General features: G+C 31.9%; 1 protein-coding gene across 1 annotated transcript; it reads right to left on the minus strand.

Annotated features, from left to right (window-relative positions):
* Positions 1 to 4,897: 4,897 nt before the first annotated feature.
* On the minus strand, positions 4,898 to 6,471 carry LOC122584978. Its single transcript, XM_043757072.1, has 2 exons — positions 6,075 to 6,471; positions 4,898 to 5,457 (listed from the first exon to the last, which is right to left on the minus strand). Exons 1-2 carry the CDS (start codon positions 6,294 to 6,296, stop codon positions 5,089 to 5,091), a joined length of 591 nt encoding a protein of 196 aa, XP_043613007.1. The 5' UTR covers positions 6,297 to 6,471; the 3' UTR covers positions 4,898 to 5,088.
* Positions 6,472 to 13,384: the final 6,913 nt, after the last annotated feature.

A 13,384-nucleotide genomic window follows, 5' to 3' on the forward strand; every position in this document is an offset into this window, starting at 1 on the left:
TTGGATACGTGATAGTTAATCAAACGATTGTGTCGTTTTGGGGGCTTCGCGCTTCTCGATAGCCTACCTCGAGGCATTTTTAAAGGGGTTGAAAGTCAAACACATATGAGAATGGTGTGGATTTGATGGGCGACAATCCAATATACAAAGTGGGGGATTGATAAGGTACGGGCGTTGCCCTTATTGCCATAGCTCTGGCATGGCGTCACCGAATGAGAGTGAGCATAGAGAGAGATGATGGTGGTGGTGGTGTGCAACTATAAACACATTGTTTTAAGTTTCAAATCATAGTGTGTTTGGTCCTTTTTTTGTTTTCACGTAAGTTTTAGTTTTAAAATGAACATTTTACTCATTTTTTTAACGTGCGCCCTGGATGTGTCTCTAGATTTTCTTCTTTCTCTATATGGTAATTACTCAGCATACTATTTATGATAGGATTCGAACCCATGTATCATTGATGGAGATGGTAAGAGTACCTTGACTACTGTTGAACGAATGGATTGTCATGAGTTATTGAAGGAAAAATATTTGAGTACTCCTTTGCATTGATGCTACTTGAAAACAGAAAGGCATGTTTCTACCTCAAAAGGAAATATGTGTTGCTATTTTAAAACATGCTCACATTATTATTTACAAAGCTTGAATTCTAGCTTTTTGAAAGGGAATTGGTACAAGTACCACAAAATTCGATTAATATACAACATTTGTAAAAGCAGATTATGCCTAGTTATGGTATATTAATCAAATCATGCGTTACATTTATCAGATTCTTTTTGAAATGGTTGGTTTTTCCAAGCTATTTGCCAAAGCTTGAACCAAAATAAGACTAAAAACAATCGTATAGCCTGGGAGTCTGGGACGAATCCGAGTTTTGACTTTGACCCACTTTAAACTGAGTTTGACAAATCCAAATTTTGACCTGGACCCTCTTTAAGCTCGAGTTTTGCAATAGACATTTGGACTACATGTTCTCCTGCAATCAAAGAGTGCTAATCTCATAAGTACGAGTAATACATAAATTTATCAGTCCAATGGACTTTACCCATCTTGCATCTTGTATTATAAATAAAGTTCAGCTTGGATAAAAATAAACAGGGAATTCTTCTTCGTCTTTAACCCCCTCTCTCAATCTTGGAGATCCTAAAAATCACACATGCATGTTTATATGTCAAAAGGATTATAGAATGTTCTTAAGAAAGTTTGTCTACTTGATTCTTAATCATTTTGTGGATCAAATTATGTGTTATTCGTATTTTAAGACCGGTATATTACAAGTTTCACACATATGCTAAGTTTAATTTGCTGACTAATTTTATTGAAATTATATACTCCGTATATATAGAACTAATTTACTGAAATTATATATATTTTGTAAAAATGAAAGCGCATTAACATTGGGATTTATATTATGGTCATCATCCAACTAAAGATTTGCAGGGTAATTAAGCTTGTTTTTTTGGAAAGGGGGTAATTAAGCTTGTTCATCAAATAGAATTTAGAATTGAATATATAGCACAGTGAAACAACAAAAGAAACATTCTAGAATTTGGTGGATACTTTGAATGAACAAATAGTATAGTATCAAACACTATAGTTAAAACCAGAAGCGCTGTTCAATACCCAGAGTAGACATGCACCAATAATTGACATGACACAACTTCAAGAATCATCCTGCCAACCATCACACCAATTCTTTCCCGGCCTTTTGCTTTTCTATATCGACACAAAGAACACGTCTGAATATTATGGAATTTTTTTTTTTTTTTGAACAGCTGAAGTTTTATTAAAACAAAATTTTGGCAAGGTGCCAAAGTACAAAAGGAAAAGTTACCATTACAGTACAAAATATGGACTCATCGCCCAAGTTGACCATGACATACTAGATTTATTATCACCAGTGGAAATCCAAAAATAAGCTAGAGATACGATAGACTGGAACACATCGTTGCTCGATTCTTCACTTGCTTGGTGAATGACATGGTTTCGATGTTTCCAAAGTGACCACCAACACACAAAACAAGTAGCTTCCAGGAGACGTGCGAAATTAATTGATATTTTGTTATTTATTATCAAATAATATATGTTGTTGTGATGCCTTCTCCTTAGAGAGAATTACACTGAAATATGAGGCTCCTTCATCCATGTATATATATATATATATATATTTAGATTCGGCAGAAGCATATATAGTAGACTGTAGACGTTACGCCATTTTCAAAAATATGTACTACAAAAATTAGTACCCAAACAAGACTTCAACTACAACGATCTGAAACTATCGCATATATACTTCCGTTAAAACCAACTCTCTTTTTTATTTCTTTCATGTATCAGAGAAATCTTGTGTCTTGTATATTTAATTACAAGTTCTGATTCCATTAACTAACTGATTGTATTAATGAATGAATAAACAGATAGCTAGCTAGATAGACTCATCGATCAGTGTTCAAAAAAATAAAAGATATATAGACTCATCAGTGGTTCATAAATACCCATCTAAGATGACGAGGACGACTTTACCGATCTAACTAATAGTTTATAAGTCCGTACCAATATATCCACTAGCCAGAGGTGTTCACAAATACATATGAGTAGTACTCCATGTCTTTTACTATACCATATGACAATTCTGGAATAGTATAGCTATTAGACTGGTGTTGTTTAACAACAAGATAATTACTGTAGTTAATTACACATGACAAAATCAAAATATATGACGATGAAAGAGAATTATATGATTACATGTATCATAAATTGTAACCTTATAAGGATTACTCGTATTAATTAAGAGGATATGCATGCTAATTAGAGGATTTATCATTTACATTGTTTCATCAGTGCCAATGTTTACACTTTTCTTCAACGTTTCGTACATTAACCCTTTTTTATGCATTCTCCTACCCACACAATAAACCTTAATTTGTATTTAATTATATTTTGGAGTAGTAATGTAGTATGTGTCAAATGTCAATTATACTTAAGTTTTTCGGGTTATAGATGCTCTTAAGTTGGAGTTCTCCATATTAGTCATGTTGAACCATGATTAATGCATGTTTTAAGGTGTTTGATTGTCTCTTAACTGTTTGGTTCATAAGCACGCGTCGGATTTGGTCAGGGAATGGAGCGTTTGATATCTGTAATTTGAGACCTCGAATTGAATTAAATAGCAAAAATGGTGAGATAATCCGAATTTCAAGAGTCAGCCGTGGTGTTTTCATTGAAGATCAGCTTGGAAGGTGTTCACATCGTGCGACAAAACATTTTGGTAAAGATCATTCCATTGAGCATTTTTTTTTTTTTTGAAAGGCGAATTTCGCTTGAAAACTTCGTGTCGCGATTCGACAGCGGGAGGTCTAGCATACGTTGTCTTAACCGGGTCCACGATAGAGAGCTCCCTTGAAGTAGAAATGCCTATTTCAAATACCCGATGGGGGAAAACCCCCTACTAATCCGCCCGAAGGCACGACTATCAATAGAGGTAAACCTTGCCCCCTCAGACTTGAACATGAGTATACCCAAGCCAAGCCTTCATAGGAAGACTTCCTATGTACATCCCAAGTCTTGAACCCAAGACCTCTTGCTTATAAGGCAAGTGCTCAACCATAGGAAGTACATTCCATTGAGCATATATTAAGCTTTTCTAGACAATCACATTACTGCTTTTATCAGCCAATTACTAACTGGAACAGCTGATGCTTGAACCTAGCTTTATGATTAGTAAAATTTAGACACTAATTATTTCTTGAATTTAATTTGCATGGGAACAATTAAATCAATGAATGGTCCAAACTATATATAACTAGGTATATAGCTAATGATAGGTCGTCCTTCAAACAATGACAATATATCATATAACTTCATTATTCAAATAATACATATAAGTACAATAATTCTTTTTATACAACACAGCTTGATGAAATCAAAGTTTTTCATACAAAGGAAAAAAGAATATAAAGGTTTTGACCAAGTGATAAAGAGATGGTTATAAAAATGAAAAAAAAGAGAACCTTTCACAAACAGCCAAAGAGGAAGGAATCTATGCAGAGAAAGGCTTGTACGGTACTACTGCAACTCCATCACTGTTGGATAGAGATTGATGCTGTGTTTTTGGTGCTGTCCCCAGTACTTACATAACAAACACAAACAACACCCCTATTCCCTCTCCCTCTCCTCTCCTTTTTTTATTCCTTCCCATTATCACTTAATTATGTTGTTGATTTGTATATAAACTACCTAAATCAAATGTCAAATGACTTACTTGCAAATCAATCATGTTTTTATCTTCTTCTTTTTCTTCTTTTCTTACCATATATATAAATTCTTACTATATCTATACTATCATATCATATAATTATCATGTTTTTAGCTTCATATCAATTTAAGTAAAATATTGATTTAACCAAATAAGATCTTATCTTTACTTTGAAATGTTCAAAACTTAAAAATTAGGGAAATGATAAATGAATAACGTGCATAAAAAAACTTGTACCTTTCATATTAAAAGCTCACCTTAAATTTTATGGTAAATATACAAATAATAATTTATGCACCTTAAATACAGCCCTAAAGGTTGTATTTAACAAACCCCTAAAAATTAATACTTATTTCAAAACAATGAAAATAACAATGTGAATAAATATTATGATGATATGCACTAATCATATAATAATAAAATGAAAAACAACATTAAAAAAAATGGTTAATAAAAGTTGGCATGTCTCTATCATTACTCTTAAATGATTAAATTTGTATTTATTAGGGTGTTGACTTTGATATCACATATTAATCTCTAGATACACTTGATCATTGAAACTTAAATGACAATTAACACAAATAATATACAATTAAAAGCCATCACAAGGTTTGTTAAACTAATAGAAGAAGCAAAACTCATGAATGCACAAAAGAATTAGTACCATAAATTAATCTCATTTAAAAATCCACACAAGAAACCTCGATCCATAAGAAAACACCCAAATAAGATGATTGATATTCATCTTTAATTTTTTTTTTTTTCTTTTTCATTATCCCTCCACCAACCAAAAACAATGAAAAGAAAAAAAAAAAACACAAAACAAAAAACAAAGATTAGTTATCATCGGATCGGTCAAAATGTAGTAGTTGACCACAACATTTAGGACAATCCTCAACTTGTTTTGGCACCATGAAGTACATGAAACATCCCTTACATCCAGCCACTACTAACACATTGTTCCCACCTATCCTACTACTTTCGTCTTCCTCATTTTCTTTTTGTTTTCGTGACGATGAAGCAGCGGGTGAGGACTCAACCGATGACTCCTCCTCGCTTCCATCGTATGAGCTTTCCTCATCTGCTGCTTCATCGTCGTCATCATCATCGCTATAAAAATAGCCCGAAAAGCCGTCATCAACCGTTCTTGGATCATCCTTTGTTTTCATCCCGGTTCTCCAATTTATGTAATACACTTCTCCTGTCTGTTTAGTATATTTTACCCTTGGTCAATATTTACAAAGTTTAATTATACCAAAAAAAATAAGTACATTATAAAAAACTTAGCTATCACGGGTACCTATAAAAAGTTTTTAGCCTTTTGCTTTTTTACCTCAAATGTGCTCTTTTTTAGGGTTTCAAAGTTTTTAGCTTGTTTTGAATTATGGGACACATAGACTATTTTAACAAATTTGGGACGTTAAAGTTAACCACTTTTTTCCTAGAAAGTAACAAACATAAAGTAATTGGAAATTATGCCAAGATCTATGTTTCAAAATTTTCTATCTAGATTGTAATCCATAGATTGATAATTATTATACTATTTCTATTGTTGTCACACATTCAATATAGACTCAAATTTAACGTGTACACAACAAAATTTAATCATAATTGTAGTATATTTTATGTAATTATTATACATTGTGCAAAATTCCATCAATATTTGTTCTATATAATTTAAATATTAATTATTCTGTACATGTAAAAAGCACTAAATAAATAACATGTTACTAAATATGCCCTTATCACTAAATTATACTCAATTATATATAAAAAAAAAAAAAAAAAAAGAATCATAAATTCATAAGGAATTAAAGCAAACCTTTAAATCGAGGCATTGTTCCCAATGGTAAGGCAATGTAATATTAGAATTGAGTTCCAGCGTGGCATCGTCGGAATTCGAAGAGCGGTGGCAATGGGTGGTCGGAGAATCTTGGCTGGCGGCGCCACTTGTGGTGATGATGGTGCTATGATGGTTTAAAGAAAAACTTTGAAGAGACCTTTCAAGAGATGCAGTGATCGCCGCCATGTTTGGTGCTGTCATTCTTTGATTTATGACACACACCAAAAAGAAAAAAGCAACAAACAAACTTTTGATGGATAAAATTTAAAGAGAGAAAAACCAAAAGAAAGAGAAAGATTTGATAAAGGAAACTTTGTTTTAATAAAGAAAAGAGAGATATAGAGAAAGAAAGAAAGAGTAAAAAACTGTAAAGTATGTTAAGGATTTTTGATGATGAGTTTGTGCAAATAAGAATACTTGCTTCCTTCAAACCACATAAAATAGACCGGATTACAGAAGTGGTCCCTTTATTTTTCATGCCAATGTTCTTTTCATCCTCCCACTTTTGATTTTACAATAACGATCTTTATATGGAAGTCTATGACTATGGCCTATCATCAAGTATCATAGTCATGTTCATCGAATCTAATTTCCATGTGTCTTAAAACATATTAGACAACAGTTTAAAAGGTATCATAGTTTACACTTATCATATAGTTGGGATTTTAAGGTTTTGGGCTCGGTACTAGAAAAATGTTACAAGACTAAAAATAAGGGTTATATCTCAAATAATCAAATTTCTTTGAATTGGAGTTGGGTATATAAAGTTATATTGTCGTTGTGTTCAAATTTGCTAGTAAAAAAAAAAAATTTGTATATACTTTGAGACCGAATCTGGTTTATATGTTCATGTGAGTTACAATGGCTACTTATTAATGAGGGTTTTTCCTTTATGTCAGTTGATGTATTTTTTATGATCCCTTGAGATGTGGTTATATTATCATTAACTTTGCTGATTTTTTTTCTTTTAAATGTTTTGTCATAATACTTATAACGGCTCGTGCTCAACATCTCGTTGTCTAGGGTACGTGCAAGATTTCACTATTATACGATGAGGTTTCCCCGATGTCGTATAACGACTGAATGTTCGAAAAAAAATGTTTTGCCTTACGGAAAAAAAACATACATATATTATTATCATTTTTGTACATTTAATTCGAGTATATAGAAAAAGTTTTTTTATGTAACGCTAGTTTGATTCTACTTTAGTACGTTAGTTATGCACTTTAGGACAACATTGATAATTTGATATTCAACTCGGAATATCGAGTCTAAGCATGTCCTTTATGATAAATGAATTCGTCAATGTCATTTTACATTATTGTACCACTATATGTACTCTACTACTCTCCACGTCAACATTGTATAATCTTTTAGACACGAGGTTGATCTCTATCTATGGATATGACTTCAATTAATTAAACTTGCATCTCTATTTTCTTCTAAAGATGTTCACGAACTAAATTTGGAATTTCTCAACAACTTAGACTTTCGAATTATATTGTTATTTAAAGAATATGTGATATGATTTGGGGAATATATAACACAAGAGGTTATAAACTAAAGAGCCTTGTATGATGGAAGGCATGTTCCTTGAAAAGAATAAATACAATAAACAAATATATGTTGACAATGCATATAAATACAAATGGTAGGTTGATAATGTACAAACTAATATGTAATTGTTGCATGATTGTCCTATCATATATATCAGTTAATAAATAATATAACATTTTTATTTAATTAATCAAACTATTTACCCAAAACCAAATGGATTTTTGAGTTTTTGAGGTAACAAATGGAGTAGAGAAACATAACGAAAGAGACAGAAAATCGGATAAAATTAATGATATGAATATAATATAGTTGTGTAGTAGTGATAGAAGAAGAAGAAGGAAACAAGAATTGGGGAATCTAATTCTAAGATGGACAGAAGAGCTGGCCAAAGTTTGTCTCGCATGACATGACAACAACATTACCCAGCACCACCTTTTGGGTTTTGAGTGGGCACATGCAAGCCACGTGACCATTTCCCCATAAGTTCTAAAAAATATGCAACCGGCCCCTATAGCTAAGCTTCTTCTGGCCTTTGGCCTTGAGACTACCAAGAAGAATGTGGAAAATTTTTCCCTCCACTTGTTTTAAACAAAGACATTTTTTAAGTTTAACAAAGTTTGAATGATAACGCACACAAGGAATGTTTAATTAAATGATAACATACACAAGGAATGTCTTCATTTAGTTGCACACACACCACCGTCGTCGATGAGAATGTGCTGCATTTTTATAAATAAAAATATATATATATATAAGTAAAAACGAAAAACAAATTAAAAATTGAAGTGTTGAAATTAAGTTTGTCCTTAAACTTTGACCAACATTTTAAGCCCTCATTTTGATTCTTGCACAAAATCCCCAACGTACACTAGTATGGTAGTATTTCATAAGAGTATAAAATACATACTCTTAGATCACAAGCACCTTGACCAATATAGCCATTGGTCATTGGGTGAATGTGCTTGATATATCAATGTACATAAAAACTTTAACATGACTATTAGGGTACACGGAGTCGAGAGGTGAGGGAGCCGGTACCGGTGTGCACACTGCTCCGACCTCCCGGTACCGGTGGGGAGGGGACGCGTCTGGGCACTGTGGTGCCGGTTCTCGTGTCGCTGTTTTTGACCGTTAGAAAAAAAAGAGGGGGGCCCACAAAGTAACGTCTCTCTCCTTCCTTCCTTCTTCTTTCTCTCTTCTTTCTTTCTTTCCTCTCCTTTTCTTTTGCACCGATCTGTTTCTTTTTTTTTTCTTCTTTCAACACAAAATTCACACACACAAATAACACACATATATATATCTATATTTTCGAAATCATGAACCCTTTCTTCAACAATCCTTTATTTCTTGACAATCACGAAGATCTTAAGATGGATCTCATTGACCATATTCATCGCACATTCATCCCGGGCATCGATCGCTAGTTTATTTATGTATTGTGTTGTCGTTTCGTTTTAATATTGTAGTTTGATGTTTGGATTTGTTGTTTTATTTTGTTGTTTGTTTTATTTTTAATATTGTAGTAGTTTTAAATTATTAAATAAAATGTTTTAGTTTTAAAAATAAATAGAAATGAAATTAAATAGAAAAGGGTGGCGAGGGGATGAGAGGGGTGGCGAAGTGCTCCTAGCAAAAGGGGAGGGGAGGGGAGGAGTTGGCAAGCTCTCCCCCACCCTTATGTCAAAAACTTATGCTCACGTTTTTTTATTGTCAACATTAATAAAAAGTCTGATAATCTCATCATTTTGTTCCCCCGTAGCCTAAAATTAATAGTTTTCAAAAAAGTTTAAGTTATATTTTTGTTCCATTATATCTAAAGCTAATTGGTTGCTCGTGTTTTATCCTCGTTATTATAAGATGGATTTTTTAAGTTTTTATGATCGATATACTTTAGATTGGATATAGATACATGTCCAATTCATGGAGTGTATGGATTATGATTCATTTCATTTTTTCTATTTTCATCATCTTATAGATCTTAACATGTCGTTAATCATTTTAGGTTTATTTGAAGCACACCAATCAAACCTATAATGTTTGTTTCAATTTGGTGAGGTGGGGAGATAACAAGCCTAAAAAGATATGTGTTATTTTTTCCTTTTTATTTCATATCATTCATGCTTTTCAAGTCGAGGAAAATGGTATGAATGTATCATATCAAATTGTGTAATGGATCTAAAGGTGGGGGAGTACCTCCCCACATTTTATTCTATCCTCCCCGTCATTTTCCTATGAAATACCTTCCCACTCCTCTCCACTCGACAACAAAAAATTATAAAAAAAATTGTTTTTTTAAAATACAAGGGTGAAGACGGAACCAGGAACAACCCACCCCACCCTCCTCCTTGCCTATTAGGTACCGGTACCACGAAGCGGTGTTACGTCCGGTAACCGACCAATACCGGTTTGGTCACCGGCATACTCCTTCCACCCTAAGTGTCTCATCATAACTTTGACATATGTCAAAAATTGACGTACTCTAATTAGATTCCTAGTTATATGAATTGAGAAGGCTGGTCATCATTTTTGATATAATATAATACTCTTTCTATCCTATTAAATTTGTCTAATTTTAAAATTTTAACGTCAAATTTATCAACTGTAACTATTAATATTTTTGTTTGTGTTATATAATAATTGATAAAAGTTATATTATTGAAACATACATTTAAAACACAATCAATTCATATGACTATAATCTATTCATATGACTTTCATCAAATATTATATAATACAAACAAAAATATTTATGGTCAAAATTCATAAAATTTGACTTTGCAATTTCAAAAGTGGACTAGTTTAATGGAACGGGAGAGTAATTAGATTATTATTATAATTATATATGAATCTCTGAATTCTACATTTCACTTATACATATATTTATTTTATCGTATAGCAAAAATTTAGTTTAGTAAGGTTTACATATTATATCATTTTTCTCTTCAAAAAAGTTACATATATGAGTATATATTATATCAATTAGGTTGATTTAATTATCCTATATAAAATTCAAAAATTAACTTTTTTTTGTTCTTTTAAAACAATTGTGTAAGCCTCATTTATTTATTTGAAAAAAGTAAAATATGTATAAAGGTAGATTTGAAGCGATATGCCGGGGGGAATGAGTGAGTTGAGGTCTTCCAAATCCTTTAATGGCGGAGGCTCCGATCCAATACAATCTCTCTCCCTCCCAACCCCTAGTATGTATTTTATTCATTCTAATCTATCTGTACCCTAGTATAATAGATTGTGACTGCCCATGCAATCAAAGTCTTCCACATATCAACTTCTTTATTATTTTTAGAAACATGAAATTGATTGTTGGTAAAATAAAAAATAAAAAACATAAAAAAATTTAAAAATCACATTATCGGTATACACATCTTAAAGGTGAGATAAGGTTAATAATTATAGATTGAGATCCTCTAAAATTATAATTAACTTTATAGGTAAAGTTGATGATTTTGACATTTAGATTAAAATTAAGGTCAAAATTCATATATCAAATTTGAATCTTAATCAAATAATTATAAGGCTTTGAATTTAAATCTCACAAAAAAATCTCCAAATGAATTTAAATCTCACAAAAAAATCTCCAAAAAAATAGGATTTGAATAGACACTTAATTTTAAGAAATGGTTAGAGGACTATTTTTTTTTTAAAGTTAGCACTTCAAAACAGCACATTAACATTCAAAGAAGTGGGATTAAAAACTTGGTAGATTTCTCCAACGTCTAAGACCTTACCAATGAGCCAGTAACCTATTGATTTATATATGACTACTACATAATTCATATTACATTTTTAACATTTTTTCTTTCACAAACTTATGAAGATCCAACTTTGTAATAGGGTAATTAAATAAAAAAATGATAAACTTATATGTTAATTATGAAGATAGATATTTAATAAAAGATGAAATAAAATAGAGATGTAGACATTAATATGAAACGGATGTAATAAGCAATACTCTCTATGACCCTAGTAGCTGTCATTAGCAAAACTCATCATGTATTATGACATTTGTTTTGTACACATTCTTTTTTATATATTCATCGAATATGTTATCACATTTTTATAAAATTAAATAAATATTTGGAGGGATTTATACATGTATGTTTAATTAAGCCTAGATATAAGACAGTAAAGTGTAGATATATAAACTACATAATCGTGATAAATTCTCTCTATTCTATTTTGACTGGTCAAATATTTTTATTCCGACTTTGACCGTAAATATCTTTGTTTGTGTGATATATTAGTTGATGAAAGTTATATCAATGAAAATTACATTTAAAACTCAATCGATTCATATATTTTATACCAAGTGTTATATAACACAAGCAAAAATATTTATGGTCAAAGTTGAAAGAAAAGTATTCAAAAAGTCAATTAGGACACTTAAAATGAGACGGAGGGAGTAATAGTTAATAATTACTAAGACTATTAATGTTCAACCTAACTCGGAACCATACCTGAAAAACCGAATTAGTGTTGTGAAATCTTGATCTCCCAACCTACTAACATGATTCTTTTCAGGTTGGGTTTGAGTTGCCCTTTATAACTTTTTTTTAATAGGCCAACCCACTAAACAATTTGACCTGACAACTCACGACTCATTTGACTTAAAATCAACTCATTCACCCACAACCTATATGGCATGTTTGACCCGATATCAATCCGTTAACCTGATTTTTTCGGGTTGGTGAGTTGGGTTCAGATTGACAGGTTGCAGGCTAGAGTTGAAATTCCTGATCTAAAACTTTTAGTGAGTCAGGTAAGACCAAGAGATTTTTGACTAGACACCCCAAACCGATTCACAGAGCTAATATTTACGTACTCACAGATTTTGATTACAAATTAATAATTAGTATCTCCTGATGTAATAATTAAACGTTAATGTTTTGATATGACAAATTAAAGCCTCTTAGCTCCCATCTTAAACTAATTTTAATGAACCATAAACTCCATCTTAAACTTATATTGATGAACCATAAACACATTGGTTCTAAATGGTTAATTTAGTAGCTAGTAAAATCATGTTAGAAAAAGACGAGAATAAAAGAGGTGGGGAAGGCGGTTGTGGGGAAAAGTAAATTCGACAAGACGAATGCGTAGGGGAGCGTGCAGAGAGCAGTGAAAGAATATATAGATACAAAAGGATGTATGTATAGTTAAAGAGAGATGGGTATATATTCGGAGAGGCAGGAGAGGCAGAGGGTTCACGAGAGGGAGTGGCAAGAAAAAGTATCAACATGTCTGTATGATTGGTGTGCCTTTCTCTGATGTGGGAATCTCATCTGACCTCTTTTCCTTCCAGCTTCTATACACACACCAAACCACATTCCTTCTTTCTATTTTTTTCTCTCGCACATACAACCGTATGTACATTTTTTTTTCCTTTGAAAGGTAAATAACGGGAAAAAGCTCAACTAATCCGCGCGAAAGTACGTCGATTGGTAAAGATAAACTCTGTCCCTTCATACTTATCTAAGTCAAGCCCTACAAATAATTGGATAAATAGGGATTTAAACATGAGACTTATAAGTCACTATAGGAACTCCAAACCATTATATCAACTCATCATTGATATCAACCGTACATATATTCAACCCATATACATAAATCTCTCTTTAAACCATCTTTAACAACCCGATGATAAAGGTTATAATATAATATAGATTATTATATATATAATACTATCTATATTATATTATAAAAAGAATAACATT

The sequence above is a fragment of the Erigeron canadensis genome, chromosome 1, assembly GCF_010389155.1.
Source record: "Erigeron canadensis isolate Cc75 chromosome 1, C_canadensis_v1, whole genome shotgun sequence".
Classification (NCBI taxonomy): domain Eukaryota; kingdom Viridiplantae; phylum Streptophyta; class Magnoliopsida; order Asterales; family Asteraceae; genus Erigeron; species Erigeron canadensis.